Source organism: Somniosus microcephalus, chromosome 33 (genome assembly GCF_052327205.1).
Source record: "Somniosus microcephalus isolate GS21.2 chromosome 33, FLI_Smic_1.0, whole genome shotgun sequence".
Taxonomy (NCBI): Eukaryota; Metazoa; Chordata; class Chondrichthyes; order Squaliformes; family Somniosidae; genus Somniosus; species Somniosus microcephalus.
The window spans coordinates 13,367,082-13,387,181 of record NC_141019.1 but is presented as its reverse complement, the minus strand read 5'-3'; the positions used below and the strand labels follow the sequence as shown (position 1 = coordinate 13,387,181).

The window sequence follows — 20,100 nt, the reverse complement described above, 5'->3', positions numbered from 1 at the left end:
CTCTCCCCCCTCGCTCCCCTCTCCCCCCCCTCGCTCTCCTCTCCCCCCCTCGCTCTCCTCTCCCCCCCTCGCTCCCCTCTCCCCCCCTCGCTCTCCTCTCCCCCCTCGCTCTCCTCTCCCCCCCTCGCTCCCCTCTCCCCCCCTCGCTCCCCTCTCCCCCCCTCGCTCTCCTCTCCCCCACTCGCTCTCCTCTCCCCCCTCGCTCCCCTCTCCCCCCCCTTGCTCCCCTCTCCCCCCTCGCTCCCCTCTCCCCCCCTCGCTCCCCTCTCCCCCCTCGCTCCCCTCTCCCCCCCTCGCTCCCCTCTCCCCCCCTCGCTCCCCTCTCCCCCCCTCGCTCCCCTCTCCCCCCCTCGCTCCCCTCTCCCCCCCCTCGCTCCCCTCTCCCCCCCTCGCTCTCCTCTCCCCCCCTCGCTCCCCTCTCCCCCCTCGCTCCCCTCTCCCCCCTCGCTCCCCTCTCCCCCCTCGCTCCCCTCTCCCCCCTCGCTCCCCTCTCCCCCCCTCGCTCCCCTCTCCCCCCCTCGCTCTCCTCTCCCCCCCTCGCTCCCCTCTCCCCCCCTCGCTCCCCTCTCCCCCCCTCGCTCCCCTCTCCCCCCCCTCGCTCCCCTCTCCCCCCCTCGCTCCCCTCTCCCCCCCCTCGCTCCCCTCTCCCCCCCTCGCTCTCCTCTCCCCCCCTCGCTCCCCTCTCCCCCCCTCGCTCCCCTCTCCCCCCCCTCGCTCCCCTCTCCCCCCCCCTCGCTCTCCTCTCCCCCCCCCGCTCTCCTCTCCCCCCCCGCTCTCCTCTCCCCCCCCCCCTCGCTCTCCTCTCCCCCCCTCGCTCTCCTCTCCCCCCCCCCGCTCTCCTCTCCCCCCCCCCCGCTCTCCTCTCCCCCCCCCCCGCTCTCCTCTCCCCCCCCTCTCGCTCTCCTCTCCCCCCCCCCCCCCCGCTCTCCTCTTCCCCCCCCCCCCCTCGCTCTCCTCTCCTGCCCCCTCGCCTCCATATGTTAACTGCCGATGTCCCTGCAGCAAATGGCACAGTTGTACATCCGGCTGGCTGCTGACCCGGAGCCAGTGTAGCCACTTCCACATGGTCATTGCCAGGTTGGTGCACCTCTGCCTGTAAATGTAGGTGGCAGGAACCTGCAGATGGGTGCTGACCGCTGTTGGTGCAGTCTGACCTGCCTGGCATCGCATCATTACTCCTGTTCACCTTCCTCTCAAGCAGGATTCCCATTGTCCCAAAATCGTAGATGTACCAATAAACTGGCAGTGCCAGCATACTTGGCACAAAGCTTCCTGACCAACTGAGTGGAATCAGGAAACAAACAAAAACAAGCAAGAAAAAGTTTGAGTAGCGTAAAATGCAGCTACAAATCTTTTTATAGAGCACCCAAGCAACACTGAGTGCCCATTTTATATGGGTTGATAGATGGCTGAGTGCTGTACCAGTGTTATCACCAAAAAATTGGGTGAATGTCTTTGGGGCCTAATTTTAATATAATTGACCTCAAACTGGCAGGTACTGCTGGCGCCAGTGCAAAACTAGACTGGATAATTGAATGGGGGGATGGAAATGTGAGGAAATCTGTCTCAACATATCTAATCGGTTACCCCCACTTTACACCTGTTAATCAGACATAACTGATTGGAACATCGACCCTATTGTCTCTAGCGATCTTGTCATACTAACTGGCATGGATGTATGTACTCTGGTCTTGGACATATTCTGCAACAGAGCCCAGTTTGGACAGGAAAATTAGCCCATTAAGCAAGCCAATAGACAGTCTAGGTGTACAGATGACACAAGTCTTAGGAGAATCAAAAGAATCAAGCTCTGGCCTGGATGGGCTAGGAGACTGCCTCGCTCTTGAGAGAAGGCCAAAGCATAGGTCCCCGAGCCCAATCCTTCCCACCCGCTTGCTCAGGCCTGTTATCTAGTGAAGCTGACCCAGTCAAGCAGGTCCTGTATTCACACAACATTTACAGTGCTTTTAGAAAGGAGGTTTTTTTTGAAGGATCGTCTCTTGCTTGATTCAGAGGGTAATCTTCTGAAGCATTTGGATTGTGGAGGTGAGCCCTCCTGACACCATCAGAGCAGAATGCAGTGTGCGGCAGGCAATCAATCAGGGCGCAACCTCGGGAGCCCAAACAAAGAGTAAAGTAAGTTAAGGTTCGTTGAGATACCGGTGTGGACTTGATTCTGCTTTTTATAGTAGCTCAGTAAATTTGGATTAGAGAACATAGATGAGACTACTGATTCCTCCATAACCTCTGAAGCATAGAAAGCTTGATTCAGGATTTTCCTTTATACAAAGCTTCATTTCAAACGTTTTGCATTTGTTTGACAAGGTAATTAAGGTAGTTTTGTGACGTATAAAGGACCAATTATACCCCCCTCCACCTTGTATTGTAAATTCACTGACATTTGAAAGCTTTACTCTCTACTTCTAACACACAATATTCTGACATTTTTGCACAACTGGATATCTGTGCCTATAAAACTTGTGCTATCACTTTGTCAGCAGTGATATGAACTCAGTAAATCCAGACTCAAACTACATTATTGTTTGTACAGTGTTAAAAGATACACTCGTTCCATATCACTTCCCAGGGGAAAGAGACGGGGGACCGTTGATGTCTGAGGAAGGAAAATACAGTTTTCCATACCCTTTTCCTGAAGACACTGACTGTCCGTACAAATGCACGTTCCAGCAGGAGTCATGGAACAGTGATCAGGAGTGGGGCAACCCTGGCTAATTGTTTTCTCTCCTCCTCCCAAATTGTGGGTACTGAGGCCAACTATAACACCCCAATCAAGAATTGAACCAAAATATACTTTTGTGTAGCAAAAAACACCCATTTTGGATTTGAGAAGCAGCCAGGATTCATGGAATGATAGAGCACAGAAGGAGGCCATTTGGCCCATTGTGCCTGTGCCAGCTCTTTGGTAGAATTATCCAATTAATCCCACTCCCCTGCTTTTTCATCTTCGAAGTATTTATCCAATTCCCTTTTGAAAGTTATTTTTGAATCTGCTTCCACCGCCCTCTCAGGCAGTGCATTCCAGATCACAACAACTCACTGTGTAATTTTTTTCCTCATCTCCCCCCCCTAGTTCTTTTGTCAATCACCTTAAATCTGTGTCCTCTGGTTACCGACCCTTCTGCCATTGGAAACAGTTTCTCCTTATTTACTCTGTCTAAACCTCTCGTGATTTTGAACACCTCTATCAAATCTCCTCTTAACCTTCTCTGCTCTAAGGAGACCAACCCCAGCTTCTCCAGTCTCTCCACGTAACTGAAGTCCCTCATCCCTGGAATCATTCTAGTAAATCTCCTCTGCACCCTCGCCAAGACCTGGACATTTTTCCTAAAGTGCGGTGCCCAAAATTGGACACAATCCTCCAGCTGGGGCCGAGCCAGTGTTTTATGAGGGTTTAGCATAACATCCTGGCTTTTGTACTCGATGCCTCTATTAATAAAGCCAAGGATCCCATTTGCTTTTTTAACAGCCTTCTCAACTTGCCCTGCCACCTTCACAGATTTGTGTATATACACCCCCAGCTCTCTCTGTTCCTGCACCCTCTTTAAAATTATACCATTTAGTTCATATTGCCGCAGGATTGTGCTCAGAATTGCTTACACATGGAAAACAACCACTTGATGAGGTTTTGGACGCTTGCTGGTGCCCATGGAGCTTTGGGTCTATATTGCTCAGTACCCCATTTACCCATTGAGTTATCGGAGGGAAATGGCAATTCAGCTGTTATGTTTTATTGTTGAGGATTGTTATGTGGGGGTGGTATTCATTTACATGTCCACTTACCATTAGCAAGTAAGCCCAGATTACCAACAGGGAAGGCAATCACATGGGAGGTAAATACAACCACTGAAACACGTCTCTCAATCCTGGCCTGTTCTTAAATCCATTTTCTTTTCTTTTGTCTAACCTAAGTGAACATTTTGGCTCAGTTCTTCAGTGAAATGAGCATTGTGACCTGGAAGGGGTGGGGGTGGCGGAGAGCTGACAGATGATGCATGGTTTTATTTGCGAGCAAACAGCTACAACTGTAAGAGAAAAGTGAAGACATTTTAACGTAAGCTTGTGCAGACTGTTATCAAGTCTGAACTGGCACAGCCAGAACCTGCTGGGTAAATGGCACTTATTAAAGTGTAATACCCCCGGGACACTCACTGTGACACTTGTTCAATTTTCTACCCACATTTCCCAAAGATTGCTGGCTTGTGCTCGGGTACAGTTCCAGCAGCACAGTCTGCCCTCCAGTACCTTGTCCAAATGGTCCCTCTTCATGTGTGAGTATTGATTAGCTATTCAACCCAGGAAGGTATCACATCTGAGCTTGATCCTGTCCTCACCCAACGTCTACACATCCACACTTCACTAGGCAGTGATTAGGAACGGGAACCCTGGCTGATTATTTCCCCCTCCCCTCCTCTCCATAATGGAAAGGTACTGGGACCAGTTGTAGCACCCCAATAATGCTCTGGCACAAACTAGGGATTAACCTTGGTACCTTCTTCTGCTGTATGGCTCAGTTCCACACTAGGCAGTGCACTCGAGCTATCAATCGTTTCTGAAGATTCTTTTTAACACTGCACACACACAAATGGTAAATTTTTAAAACAGCATTATTGTCAATTACTGTCGAATTCCCAAACTTCCTCAAATTTTATGACGATATTAAACAAGCTTCAGCAGATCATATATTATTATGCCTCAGATGTGCTTCCTATATTAGCAGGAGTGTCTTGAACTGTAAAGCAGGAATTTGGCTTGTGTTGCCAATTATAGAGAACGAGCTGATGCAAGAGAGTTGCAGGCCACTAAATATGACTGAATAATCCCCGGCTTTGGTGCTTACAGTTGGCAGAGTTTCGAATGATTTCCACAGCCTTTTCCGTCAACATCTTTCACCACTGGAGAGGGGACGTTTGTAAATGCTGCTCATATTTTTAGTAAAGGTTGTAAAGACAAGCTTCAGTAGAGCAACAAAAAGGGATACTGTCTCTCTATTTGAATTCCTTATTTAAAAAAAAAGAGAGTTGTGCTATGTTCAGCTCAGGAGCTTCATGGTAAGAAAGTATCTCGAGTCGCTTGCAGGACACCTTTGAAACAAATCCAACATTCACAGTTCTTAGCCAAGTAGCTTAGACTGCTAGGTCGAGAAGAATAATTTTAGACATTTACATCCTGAGTGAGCTGAGGAGAAATTTGGATTTTGTTTTGCTTTTAGGTGAAAAGCCCTATCAGTGCAGCCAATGTAGCATGCGATTTATCCAGAAGTATCTACTGCAGAGGCATGAGAAGATACATACTGGTAAGTGGAATACCAGGAGCTTGTGCTGGGGACACGAGATAAACACAGTCTGTGAAACTCCTTAAAGAGACATTATCCCTTTTGTTGACCTAAAAAGGAAGAAAGCACAAGTGTTAAAGTATTCAAAAACAAACGCAGTATTTGTGTTGTCTGCTCCTTGCTTGCGAATACAAGGTGCATGCAGAAGCAGCGTGTCTTGGTTGGCCAATATTCAGTAGGGTAAGATTTTAAATAACCTCCCAGTCGTGTTCTCTTCAGATCTCAGTTGTTGCAAAATATCAGATTATTTGAAACCCTTTGAGTAATGAAGGCGTCTTCACCTTTCAAACATGCGCCTCTTTTCTTCCACACAAGATCCACAAAGGTTATTTTTTGCAGACGTGTATTATGGCATGGATTTGGGGAAATGTAAAGGACTAAAAATCTTCACGTTATTCATTGAAGATACCAAAAACTTTTTTTTAAAACATCTTGCATTTTGATCTTGGTGCAGAACTGCTCCTGTAACCTTCAAAGGGTTTGATAAATTCACATTATCCTGTCACAAATAGCCACCATGCATGGCTATAGATATTATGTCCAAGTTTATTTTTACCAAAAGTAGCATAGAGCTTACTAAATGGGATCGTTGAAGAGATACCATTTTAGAGTTTTGTTCTACAGCCTAGGTAAGCAAAGAAAGAGGGATACTGTCTCTTTAGTTTCTTACCCTAACCACAAACTGTTCTATTGCTCGTTTCCCATTATGACATGTTAAAATGAAGGCTATTGAATAAGAACAGTATCTGTTATCCATAATACACTGTGACACTGTAATACCCCCGGGACACTCACTGTGACACTGTAATACCCCCGGGGGACACTCACTGCGACAGTAATACCCCCGGGGGACACTCACTGTGACACTGTAATACCCCCGGGGGACACTCACTGTGACACTGTAATACCCGCGGGGGACACTCACTGTGACACTGTAATACCCCCGGGGGACACTCACTGTGACACTAATACCCCCGGGGGACACTCACTGTGACACTGTAATACCCCCGGGGGACACTCACTGTGACACTAATACCCCCGGGGGACACTCACTGTGACACTGTAATACCCCCGGGGGACACTCACTGTGACACTAATACCCCCGGGGGACACTCACTGTGACACTGTAATACCCCCGGGGGCCACTCACTGCGACACTGTAATACCCGCGGGACACTCACTGTGACACTGTAATACCCCCGGGGGACACTCACTGTGACACTGTAATACCCCCGGGGGACACTCACTGTGACACTAATACCCCCGGGGGACACTCACTGTGACACTGTAATACCCCCGGGGGACACTCACTGTGACACTGTAATACCCCCGGGGGACACTCACTGCGACACTGTAATACCCGCGGGACACTCACTGTGACACTGTAATACCCCCGGGGGACACTCACTGCGACACTGTAATACCCCCGGGACACTCACTGCGACACTGTAATACCCCCGGGACACTCACTGTGACACTGTAATACCCCCGGGGGACACTCACTGCGACACTGTAATACCCACGGGACACTCACTGTGACACTGTAATACCCCTGGGACACTCACTGTGACACTGTAATACCCCCGGGACACTCACTGTGACAGTAATACCCCCGGGACACTCACTGTGACACTGTAATACCCCCAGGACACTCACTGTGACACTGTAATACCCCTGGGACACTCACTGTGACACTGTAATACCCCCGGGGGACACTCACTGTGACACTGTAATACCCACGGGACACTCACTGTGACACTGTAATACCCCCGGGGGACACTCACTGTGACACTGTAATACCCGCGGGACACTCACTGTGACACTAATACCCCTGGGACACTCACTGTGACACTGTAATACCCCCGGGGGACACTCACTGTGACACTGTAATACCCGCGAGACACTCACTGTGACACTGTAATACCCCCGGGGGACACTCACTGTGACACTGTAATACCCGCGAGACACTCACTGTGACACTGTAATACCCCCGGGACACTCACTGTGACAGTAATACCCCCGGGACACTCACTGTGACAGTAATACCCCCGGGACACTCACTGTGACACTGTAATACCCCTGGGACACTCACTGTGACACTGTAATACCCCCGGGGGACACTCACTGTGACACTGTAATACCCACGGGACACTCACTGTGACACTGTAATACCCCTGGGACACTCACTGCGACAGTAATACCCCCGGGACACTCAACTGCGACACTGTAATACCCCCGGGACACACTGCGACAGTAATACCCCCGGGACACGCACTGTGACACTGTAATACCCCCCGGGACACTCACTCTGGGACACCCACCACCCACTTCCAACCGCTATGAAAAACTGCCCTCAACTATTATTCTCCATTTCCTCCCTTCTAACCAGTTCTTAATTCAATCAAATCAAATCAACTTTTATTGTCATTGTTAGTGCACAAGTGCAGTACAACGAAATGTAGGCTTGCGGCTCCCGAGAGTGTACAATTTGGATTAGGACACTTAAACATTTCAACATACATTTGTACATATATATTAGCATAAATATGACCATAATAAAGTGCATCGGCAGATGTGCAGGCTTTAGTGTTTATTTGTGGAGTTCAGTAGGATGACAGCCCTGGGAAAGAAGCTGTTCCTAAATCTGGTCGTACGGGTGCGAATGCATCTGTAGCGTCTTCCAGATGGTAGGAGGGCGAACAGACTGTGGCTGGGGTGGGTAGGGTCTTTGATGATGGACCGTGCCCTCCGTAGGCAGCGTTTCTGATATATATGTTCTATGGTCGGTAGCCGGGTGCCGGTAATGCGTTGGGCAGTTTTGACTACCCGCTGCAGGGCTTTCCGGTCATGGGAGCTACAGCTGCCGTACCATACCGTGATACAGTTTGTCAGGATGCTCTCTATAGTGCAGCGGTAGAAGTTAGAGAGGATCGGGGGTGACAGATTACATCCCTTCAGCCTCCTCAAGAAATATAGGCGCTGCTGGGCCTTCTTCACCAGAGAGGAGGTGTTGAGGGACCAGGAGAGGTCTTCCGTGATGTGGACTCCGAGGAACTTAAAGCTGGCCACCCTTTCCACCTCCGCCCCATTGATGTGGATGGGGGTGTGACTTCCGCCTTTGGACTTCCTGAAGTCCACGATTATTTCCTTTGTTTTCTTGGTGTTAAGGGCCAGGCTGTTGTCGGCGCACCACTTCACGAGATGCTGCCCAACGCATCCCCTAATTCCACACCCCCTAATCTTCTCCAATGGTCGCTAGTGTGATATCTTGTCAAAGCTTTCTGAAAGTCCACATACTTCATATCCACTGCATTTCCCCATCCACCATATCGGTCACCTCATCAAAGTACACTTGCAAGTTTGTCAAGCAAAATCTTGCTTTTCTGAAATCCGTGTTGGCTGCTTCTAATTGTTTAGGAACAGGAGTAGGTCTTTCAGACCTTCAAGCCGGTTCAGATCATGGCTGATCTGATTGAATAGCGAAACAGTCAGTGCCAGGGTAACTACTCCAGTGAGAGTCAGCGCCAGGGTAACTGTACTGCAGTGAGAGTCAGTGCCAGGGTAACTACTCCAGTGAGAGTCAGTGCCAGGGTAACTGTACTGCAGTGAGAGTCAGTGCCAGGGTAACTACTCCAGTGAGAGTCAGTGCCAGGGTAACTACCCCAGTGAGAGTCAGTGCCAGGGTAACTACTCCAGTGAGAGTCAGCGCCAGGGTAACTGTACTGCAGTGAGAGTCAGTGCCAGGGTAACTACTCCAGTGAGAGTCAGTGCCAGGGTAACTGTACTGCAGTGAGAGTCAGTGCCAGGGTAACTACTCCAGTGAGAGTCAGTGCCAGGGTAACTGTACTGCAGTGAGAGTCAGTGCCAGGGTAACTGTACTCCAGTGAGACTCAGCGCCAGGGTAACTACTCCAGTGAGAGTCACTGCCAGGGGAACTGTACTCCAGTGAGAGTCAGCGCCAGGGTAACTGTACTGCAGTGAGAGTCAGTGCCAGGGTAACTACTCCAGTGAGAGTCAGTGCCAGGGTAACTGTACTCCAGTGAGAGTCAGTGCCAGGGTAACATTACTCCAGTGAGACTCAGTGCCAGGGTAACTACTCCAGTGAGAGTCACTGCCAGGGGAACTGTACTCCAGTGAGAGTCAATGCCAGGGGAACTGTACTCCAGTGAGGGTCAGTGCCAGGGTAACTGTACTCCAGTGAGAGTCAGTGCCAGGGTAACTGTACTCCAGTGAGAGTCAGTGCCAGGGTAACTGTACTCCAGTGGGAGTCAGTGCCAGGGGAACTGTACTCCAGTGAGAGTCAGTGCCAGGGGAACTGTACTCCAGTGAGAGTCAGTGCCAGGGTAACTACTCCAGTGAGAGTCAGTGCCAGGGGAACTGCACCCCAGTGAGAGTCAGTGCCAGGGTAACTGTACTCCAGTGAGAGTCAGTGCCAGGGGAACTGTACCCCAGTGAGAGTCAGTGCCAGGGGAACTGCACCCCAGTGAGAGTCAGTGCCAGGGGAAATGTACTCCAGTGAGAGTCAGTGCCAGGGGAACTGCACCCCGGTGAGAGTCAGTGCCAGGGGAACTGTACTCCAGTGAGAGTCAGTGACAGGGTAATTGTACCCCAGTGAGAGTCAGTGCCAGGGGAACTGTACCCCAGTGAGAGTCAGTGCCAGGGTAACTACCCCAGTGAGAGTCAGTGCCAGGGTAACTGTACTCCAGTGAGAGTCAGTGCCAGGGTAACTGTACTCCAGTGAGAGTCTGTGCCAGGGTAACTGTACTCCAGTGAGAGTCTGTGCCAGGGGAACTGTGCTCCAGTGGGAGTCAGTGCCAGGGGAAATGTACCCCAGTGAGAGTCAGTGCCAGGGGAACTGTACTCCAGTGAGAGTCAGTGTCAGGGGAACTGTACTCCAGTGAGAGTCAGTGCCAGGGGAACTGTACTCCAGTGAGAGTCAGTGCCAGGGGAACTGCACCCCAGTGAGAGTCAGTGCCAGGGTAACTGTAGTCCAGTGAGAGTCAGTGCCAGGGTAACTGTACTCCAGTGAGAGTCAGTGCCAGGGTAACTGTACTCCAGTGAGAGTCAGTGCCAGGGTAACTGTACTCCAGTGAGAGTCAGTGCCAGGGTAACTGCACTCCAGTGAGAGTCAGTGCCAGGGTAACTGTACTCCAGTGAGAGTCAGTGCCAGGGGAACTACACTCCAGTGAGAGTCAGTGCCAGGGGAAATGTACCCCAGTGAGTGTCAGTGCCAGGGGAAATGTACCCCAGTGAGAGTCAGTGCCAGGGGAAATGTACCCCAGTGAGAGTCAGTGCCAGGGCAACTGTACTCCAGTGAGAGTCAGTGCCAGGGTAACTGTACTCCAGTGGGAGTCAGTGCCAGGGTAACTGTACTCCAGTGAGAGTCAGTGCCAGGGTAACCCTACTCCAGTGAGAGTCAGTGCCAGGGTAACTCTACTCCAGTGAGAGTCAGTGCCAGGGCAACTGTACTCCAGTGAGAGTCAGTCCCAGGGCAACTGTACCACAGTGAGAGTCAGTGCCAGGGTAACTGTACTCCAGTGAGAGTCAGTGCCAGGGTAACTGCACTCCAGTGAGAGTCAGTGCCAGGTTAACTGCACTCCAGTGAGAGTCAGTGCCAGGGTAACTACTCCAGTGAGAGTCAGTGCCAGGGTAACTGTACTCCAGTGAGAGTCAGTGCCAGGGTAACTGTACTCCAGTGAGAGTCAGTGCCAGGGTAACTGTACTCCAGTGAGAGTCAGTGCCAGGGTAACTGTACTCCAGTGAGAGTCAGTGCCAGGGTAACTGTACTCCTGCGTTTCTCTTCACCTACATATCCGAAAACACAATGTCAGTTTCCACATGTACACCGATGACACCCAGCTCTACCTCACCACCACCTCTCTCGACCCCTGCCCTGCAACTGATTTGTCTCGCTGCTTGTCTGACATCCAGTATTAGATGAGCAGAAATTTCCTCCAGTTAAATATTGGAAAGACTGAAGCCATTGTCTATGTTCCCTGCCACAAACTCCGTTCCCTAGCCACTGGCTCCATCCCTGGCAACTATCTGAGGCTGAACCAGACTGTTCACATCCTCGGCATCCTATTTGACGCTGAGTTGAGCTTCCGACTCCACACCTCGATTGCATGGCCATCATGGCTTTGATTGAAACTTGGCTCACGGGTGGTGACCCTTGCCCCTTAATGAACCCTCCCCGACTGGCTATACTTCCCATCACCCGCCCCGTCTAACCCGCCCTTGTGGTGGTGTGACCCTTATCACCAAACCTCAAATTGGTTTCTCCCTCTACTCCTGTGGCGTCTTCTACACCTTTGTGCATCTCACCATGTTCCACCCCTCTCAGCCTCTCAAATCCTAGTTCTCTACCATGCCCCCCAACCCAAGTTTCTCTCTGAAATACCCTCCCTCCTTTCCTCTCTCAGCCTCTACATTGAGCGACCCTTCATCCTCAGTGATTTCAACATCTATCTCAACTCCCCTTGCCTTCACTGCCCTCCTGTCCTCTCTTAACTTCTCCCTCCCTATAAACTCTCCTACCCATATTCCCAGCCATCCCCTTGATCTTGCCATCTCACATGGCCTCGATCACAGACCAGATCATCTCCGTTCACTTCCCTGTATCCTTCACCTTAAACTTCCTTCTGCATCCGGTCCTGGAATAAACTCTTCCCGAAGTCACTTACAACTCCACTCCTGTCAGGCTGTGCATTCCAACTCGCTGCATAAACATTTTTTCACCGGTTCTTTTGCCAATTACCTTAAATCTGTGTCCTTCCTTTCCTTCATGTTTGATGCCCTTCTCCACTGTAAAACTCTTACTCTCTCCCATCTCAATCAATCCCCCAGGTACGGCTCCCATCTTCGCTCCCTCAAGCCCAAGGGGTGCAGACTTGAGTGTATCTGGCACACAACTGGTTTATCCATTCATCACCAGATCTGGTTGGACCACATCCAGCGCGATTGGGCTTCGCTCCCCTCTGCCAAAACTTCCCACTATTTCAGAATCGTTCCAGAGAACTAAGATAACCCCCCGGCTTCTTTTCTCCATTGCCAACCGTCTCCTTATACCTCTATCCACTGCCCCCTCTACGCTCACCTCCAAAAAGTGAGAGGAGCTCATGGACTTCTTTGTCACTAAGATTGAGGCCGTTCATTCAGCTGCCTTTTCCACATCCCCCCCTTCCCCTCGTCCACTAAACCAAACACCTCCCCGCAAAGATTTCTCCCTGCCCTTGTCCTGAACTCGCATCTTTCGCTAGTTTTTCTCCTATCTCCCATTGTGTCCAAGCTCATCTTGTCCATGAGACCCACCTCCTGCTCCCTCGCCCCTATTCCCACCAAACTGCTGACCACCCAACTTCTCTTCCTGGCCCCACGTTAGCTGATATTGTTAACGGTTCTCTCTCCTCGGGTACTGTCCCCTTCAAATCTGCCGTCATCACACCTCTCCTCAAAAACCCACCCTTGACCCCTCTATCCTTGCAAACTACAGCCCCAACTCCAAAGTCCTTGAATGTGTTGATGCCTCCCAAATCTATGCCCATCTCTCCCGCATTTCCATGTTTGAACCTCTCCAATCAGGTTTCTGCCTGCCACAGCATTGAAAAGGCCCTTAGCAAAGCCACAAATGACATCCTATGTGACTGTGACCGTGGTACACCATCTCTCCTTGACCTCTCTGCAGCCTGTGACATGGTCAACCACACCATCCTTTTCCAAAGGCTCAACTCCGTTGTTCAGCTGGGTGGGACTGCCCTCACTTGGTTCCACTGTTACCTATCTGGTTTTAGCCAGAGAATATCCAGCAATGGCTTCTCTTCCTGCTCCCGCACCGATACCTCGAGTCCCCCAAGGATCTATCCTTGGCCCCCTCCTATTTCTCATCTATATGCTGCCCTTTGGCGTGGGGTCATATACGCTGACGACACCCAGCTCTACCCCACCACTGTCTACCCCACCACTCTCTACCCCACCACTGTCTACCCCACCACTGTCTACCCCACCACTCTCTACCCCACCACTCTCTACCCCACCACTCTCTACCCCACCACTCTCTACCCCACCACTGTCTACCCCACCACTCTCTACCCCACCACTCTCTACCCCACCACTCTCTACCCCACCACTGTCTACCCCACCACTGTCTACCCCACCACTGTCTACCCCACCACTCTCTACCCCACCACTGTCTACCCCACCACTCTCTACCCCACCACTCTCTACCCCACCACTGTCTACCCCACCACTCTCTACCCCACCACTGTCTACCCCACCACTGTCTACCCCACCACTCTCTACCCCACCACTCTCTACCCCACCACTCTCTACCCCACCACTGTCTACCCCACCACTGTCTACCCCACCACTGTCTACCCCACCACTGTCTACCCCACCACTCTCTACCCCACCACTGTCTACCCCACCACTCTCTACCCCACCACTCTCTACCCCACCACTGTCTACCCCACCACTCTCTACCCCACCACTGTCTACCCCACCACTCTCTACCCCACCACTCTCTACCCCACCACTCTCTACCCCACCACTCTCTACCCCACCACTGTCTCAGCAGATGGTCTGAGGCAGGGGTGGAGATGGGCAATATTTCGGGTGTGGAAGTAGGTGATATTTGTGATAGAGAGGATATGGAGATTGAAACACGGCTTGGTGTGAAATAGGTTGCCGTGGTTGTAATTTACTGGCTGCTCAGTATGACACTGTAATATGCCAGGACAATCTCTTATCCTTGGTCTGTGCTCAGTTAGCTGAGGGTTACAATTGGTTCCAGTGACCCTGGATTAGCAATTGGAAAAATCAGCCAGGGTTCCTGGCCATGATCTGCTGGAAAGCACATGTATGTGGGCTGCAGGTCAGGACTGGATTGGGTTCTGCTGCAGTGGCCCATGTGATTAAATAGTTTGCCAGCATTCACTGTCTAGGCTCACTCACTCCAGCAAAGTATTGAGAGGCGCACACTGCCTTTGGGACTGCACCCCAGTAAGAGTTTGCCTGTCCAGAAAGGGGCGGAGAAACCTGGGAGGGGAACAGTTACTATTTTATCTGCTTCAGAGTTGGGCTACTTTCCCAGCCATTTACGTGGATTAAAACACTCCAATTCAAGAGAAGTAAACTGGGAGCAGAAATTCACAGCTTAAGTTAAAAGCTATTTTAGATCGCAAGATCTTGTACATTGCAAAAAGCCGTGCATTAGAAGATTCTTTCTTTGATTTCACAGGTGAGAAGCCATTCCACTGTGATGAATGTGACATGAGGTTTATTCAGAAATACCACATGGAACGACACAAACGGACTCACAGTGGGGAGAAGCCATACCAGTGTGAATACTGCCTACAGGTATTGTATTGCAAGAGAAATGTGTATACTGTCTACCGGAACTGTATTAATACTGACTGCAAGTTACTGTATTACAGGAGCAATGTGGATATTGCCTACAGGAACTGTATTACAGGAGCAGTATTAATACTGACTGCAAGTATCTGTTACAGGAGCAGCATTAATACTGACTACATGCTACTGTATTAGAGGAACAGTATTAACACTGACTGCAAGTTACTGTATTACAGGAGCAATGTGGATATTGCCTACAGGTACGGTATTACAGGAGCAATATTAATACTGCCTGCAAGGTACTGTATTACAGGAGCAGTGCTAACACTGCCTAACCTATTAGTGTGAGCTCAGATCAGTTGGTAGTGCTTTCACCTGTGTCAGAGGTTCTGAGTTCAAGCCCCATTTCGTGACCTAAGCTCATAAGCGAGGCTGCCACTTCAGTGCAGTACTGAGGGAGCGCTGCATTGTCAGGTGCCGTTTTTCTGATGAGGCGCTAAATGCCTGCCCTCTCAGGTGAACATAAAAGATCCCATGGTGCTGTTCGATGAAGGGCATGGCCGTTCTCCCGGTTTCCTGGTAAACATTCCTCCCTCAACCAGCCCCGCCAAAAGCAGATTAACTGGTCAATTGGTCAAAATAGGTTGCCGTATTTATCAACATAACAACAGTTATTGAGCTTCAATAGTAATTCATGGAATGTAGAGCACTTGGGATGTCCTGAGGACTTGATAAGGCGCTATATAAATGGAGGTTCTATCTTAATTGCAGCTACAATGCAAGTACTGCCACTATCTGTTGTTACAGGAGCAATGTGAACACTACCTATAGGCACTAACTACAGGTCCAAATAATGCCTACAGTATTACTGGTGCAATGTGAATACTGCCTCTAGGTACTGCCTTAGAGGAGCAGTGTGAATACTGCCTAAACATACTACAGGAGCAATGTCAATCCTGCCTACAAGCAATGTTTTAAAGGAGCGATCGGAGTACTGTCTAAAGTTACTAGGTTATAGCGCAATATGAACACTGCCTAAAGTATTACACCAACCTGAATACTGTATTACAGGTGCAGTGTGGATAGAGCCTACAGGAGCTCTGAATACTGCCTAACAGTACTGTATTAGAAGAGCAAGATGAAAACTGCCTACACAAACTATTACAGGAACAATTTTACTTCCTAAAATTACTGTGTTACATGCGCAAATTGAATACTGCCCCCAGATGCTGTATTACAGGAGCAATACAAATACCGTTTACAGGTATTGTATTGCCGAACAATATGAATGCTACCCAAAAGTATTCTATTACATGCATTTTGAATGCTACAAGAGCAATGTAAATAGCGCCTACAGGTTCTGTATTACCAGAGCAGTGTGAATACTGCCTCCAGCTGCAGCATTATAGAAGCAATGCGGATACTGCCTATGAATACTGTATTACAGGCGCATTGCAAGTATTGCCTACAGGTACAATATTGCAGGAGAAACCTGAATACTACCTTGAGTACTGTATTACAGGAGCAATGTGAATACTGCCCAGAGTCCTGTATCTACAAATCGTGGCTGCACTACTGGATTAGCGCAATAATGCGGAAAGTGCCTACAGGTCTTGTATTACAGAAGCAATGTGAATACTGCCTACAGGTCCTGTATTACAGCAGCAAGACGCATATTACCTACAGGTCCTGTATTACAGCAGCAAGATGCATATTACCTACAGGTCCTGTATTACAGCAGCAATGCAAATATTGCACAAAGGTCCTGTATTACAGCAGCAAGGCGCATATTACCTACAGGTCCTGTATTACAGCAGCAATGCAAATATTGCACAAAGGTCCTGTATTACAGCAGCAATGCAAATATTGCACAAAGGTCCTGTATTACAGCAGCAATGCAAATATTGCACAAAGGTCCTGTATTACAGCAGCAATGCAAATATTGCACAAAGGTCCTGTATTACAGCAGCAAGGCGCATATTACCTACAGGTCCTGTATTACAGCAGCAAGGCGCATATTACCTACAGGTCCTGTATTACAGCAGCAAGGCGCATATTGCCTACAGGTCCTGTATTACAGCAGCAAGGTGCATATTACCTACAGGTCCTGTATTACAGCAGCAAGGCGCATATTACCTACAGGTCCTGTATTACAGCAGCAAGGCGCATATTACCTACAGGTCCTGTATTACAGCAGCAAGGCGCATATTACCTACAGGTCCTGTATTACAGCAGCAAGGCGCATATTACCTACAGGTCCTGTATTACAGCAGCAAGGCGCATATTACCTACAGGTCCTGTATTACAGCAGCAATGCAAATATTGCACAAAGGTCCTGTATTACAGCAGCAAGGCGCATATTACCTACAGGTCCTGTATTACAGCAGCAAGGCGCATATTACCTACAGGTCCTGTATTACAGCAGCAATGCAAATATTGCACAAAGGTCCTGTATTACAGCAGCAATGCAAATATTGCACAAAGGTCCTGTATTACAGCAGCAATGCAAATATTGCACAAAGGTCCTGTATTACAGCAGCAAGGCGCATATTACCTACAGGTCCTGTATTACAGCAGCAAGGCGCATATTACCTACAGGTCCTGTATTACAGCAGCAAGGCGCATATTACCTACAGGTCCTGTATTACAGCAGCAAGGCGCATATTGCCTACAGGTCCTGTATTACAGCAGCAAGGTGCATATTACCTACAGGTCCTGTATTACAGCAGCAAGGCGCATATTACCTACAGGTCCTGTATTACAGCAGCAAGGCGCATATTACCTACAGGTCCTGTATTACAGCAGCAAGGCGCATATTACCTACAGGTCCTGTATTACAGCAGCAAGGCGCATATTACCTACAGGTCCTGTATTACAGCAGCAAGGCGCATATTACCTACAGGTCCTGTATTACAGCAGCAAGGCGCATATTACCTACAGGTCCTGTATTACAGCAGCAATGCAAATAATGCTTCTGTGTCCTTCATTAGAGGAGTAATGTGAATACTGCCTACAGATACTATATTGCAAGCACAATGTGAATATTGGCGAAGGGTACTGTATTCCATCATCACTATGAATAATGCCATTAGTGCTATATTACAGAAGCAGTTGTCTGCTGCCTCCAGGCACTCTGGGAGTTGTGTGAATAATCCTTACTGTTCTAGATTACAGGAGCAGAGTGAATACTGCCTACAGGTCCTGTATTACAGCACTAGTCTGAATAGTCTCTATATTACAGGAGCACTCTGAATATTGCTTACAGTTAGTGTATCAAAGGAGCATTGCAAATACTGCATAAAGGTACTATATTACAACTGCAATGTTACTGTGCCTATATGTCCTGTATTACAGAAGTAATGTGAATATTGTATAAAGTTTCTGTATTTCACCAGCCATATGGCCCTTTGAGCCAGCTCCACCATTCAATAAGATCATGGCTGATCTTCGACCAACTCCACTTTCCTGCCCAATTCCCATATCCCTCAATTCCCCTAGTATCAAAAAATCTATCGATCTCAGCCTTAAATATACCCGATAACTGGGCATCCACAGCCCTCTGGGGTAGAGAATTCCAAAGATTCACAACCCTCTGAGTGAAGAAATTTCTCCTCATCTCAGTCCTAATAAATGGCCAATCCTTTATCCTATATGAGCACTGTCTACAGTTACTGTATTACAGGAGAAGCATGTCTTGTGCCTGCAGGGTTGTATTACATGTAGGCAATCATTAGTAACAATGGTCCTTGCATCCCGTAAAGCATGACCTCTGAAAATTAACTATGCTAAATGTAAGTGACTTATCCAGCACTACCATTGCCACAGGTACAAACTGGTCTAGTGTGATACCCCATTCATTTTGTTTTACAACTGTTTTTTAGGCACACATTGTCGCTCAAGTTTGTGTGATTGAAATGGCAGTTGGGGAGCACTGTTAAATGCAGTTATTTTGTATGGCACTCAAACTGACGGCTTTCAGTCAATAGTTCTATCCTAGCTGGTACTGAATATCCTGACCACGCTGTGTCTGAACCCGTGGGTTTGTGTTGGAGGGAAGAGTGTTTATTGAGAGTAATATTAATTTAAAGCACTCTCCCATATTATGTATTAAAAAATGGCAAGAACAGAACTTAACATATATTCTTTTGTAAAAGTTGAATGTTAATCAAGGCCCAACATGCAGGAGTGGCCTTAAGGCAAGGAGAGCATTGCTCTAGTGAGGAGGAGCTCCATGCATCCCGGAGTGGTTCTATATATTGCATTGGAGCCCATGATTCCAGGGCGGCCTTGGAGGCCATCAAATGCCTGTGACTCTGCCAAAATGCATTCCCAGCTACATGTGCTACATACACAGCCAGTAACACGTGGCCTTGATGTGGCCAACTTTGTATTTGCATGACTTGAAAATGGATATTCTACCTGAAAACATGTCAGCCAAATTAAATGGGAGGAAGTGAATGTATAGCAAAAGTAAAGTGTATTTGATTCGCAACTTGTACATTCGTGATGCATTGAGGTTTGAGTCTACGGTGATGTTAACCAGCTTTGTTTACTTGGCATGCCTTTCACCACTTCTTCAACTCACATGAGAGTAATTGCACCTTGGCTGAGCTACTGTCGGACCGTCGGCGTTCCTGAAAATATACTCCATCAGGAGTCAGCACTTTCAAGAGAGAAAGAAAAAAATTGAGGGAAAGAAAAAGCTAATTGCAGCAATTAGAATTCTCTGTACTGAAGTAATCTCCATGAAATCTAAAATTAAATTACTGGGAGATGACATTGTGAATTATGGGTTAATATATTCTTGCTACAATTCTCCTCAGTGTTAATTCGGACTACCATACTGAAATAAAATGATGGGAAACTTTTAGAATGCAAAAGTGCAACAATGCAAATTAGAATATGGGTAAGTAAGGAGTATGAATGAGATCAGTTGGAGACACATAGCTTTATTCTTTTAACCCCAATCTCAAATTTTCTTTCCTCTTCTGAAGTTGCTGACTCTTGCATCGAATCTACAGTGCAGAAAAAACAGGCTATTTGCCACCAGCTAGTCCGTGCCGGTGTTTGTACTTCGCACGAGCCTCCTCCCACTCTAATGACCTCTTCCCACCCTGCCTCCATATCCTTGCTGGTGTACGGTCCCACAGATGCCAGAAGCCCCTTGCTGAAGTTACCATTTTCATGTGTGAGACCAGACAGTGAGTGTCGGCAGAATATTTGAAAGTGGATGGCATCACTGTCAATCCCAACCCTGTCTGCATCTGACATTCACATGCACTTTCCAGCAGGAGTCACTGGACAGAAAACAAGAGCAGGATCCCTGGCTCATTCCGCCCCCCGCCCCCCCCCCCCCCCCCACCACCCCAACCAAGTGGCACTGAGGTTGAGGCAAGTTG

The 20,100-nt window shown here is 48.8% G+C and overlaps 1 protein-coding gene across 1 annotated transcript in view; it reads left to right on the top strand.

Moving 5' to 3' along the window:
* Positions 1-981: 981 nt before the first annotated feature.
* The window catches only part of LOC147096968 (zinc finger protein 148-like), a 28,535-nt gene continuing 9,416 nt past the window's right edge, over positions 982-20,100 (top strand). Inside the window, exons 1-2 of the mRNA XM_085972668.1 lie at positions 982-5,314; positions 14,589-14,707. Coding sequence (XP_085828794.1) covers positions 5,263-5,314; positions 14,589-14,707 — 171 coding nt within the window. The 5' untranslated portion in view covers positions 982-5,262. The remainder of the gene's footprint in view (positions 5,315-14,588; positions 14,708-20,100) is intronic.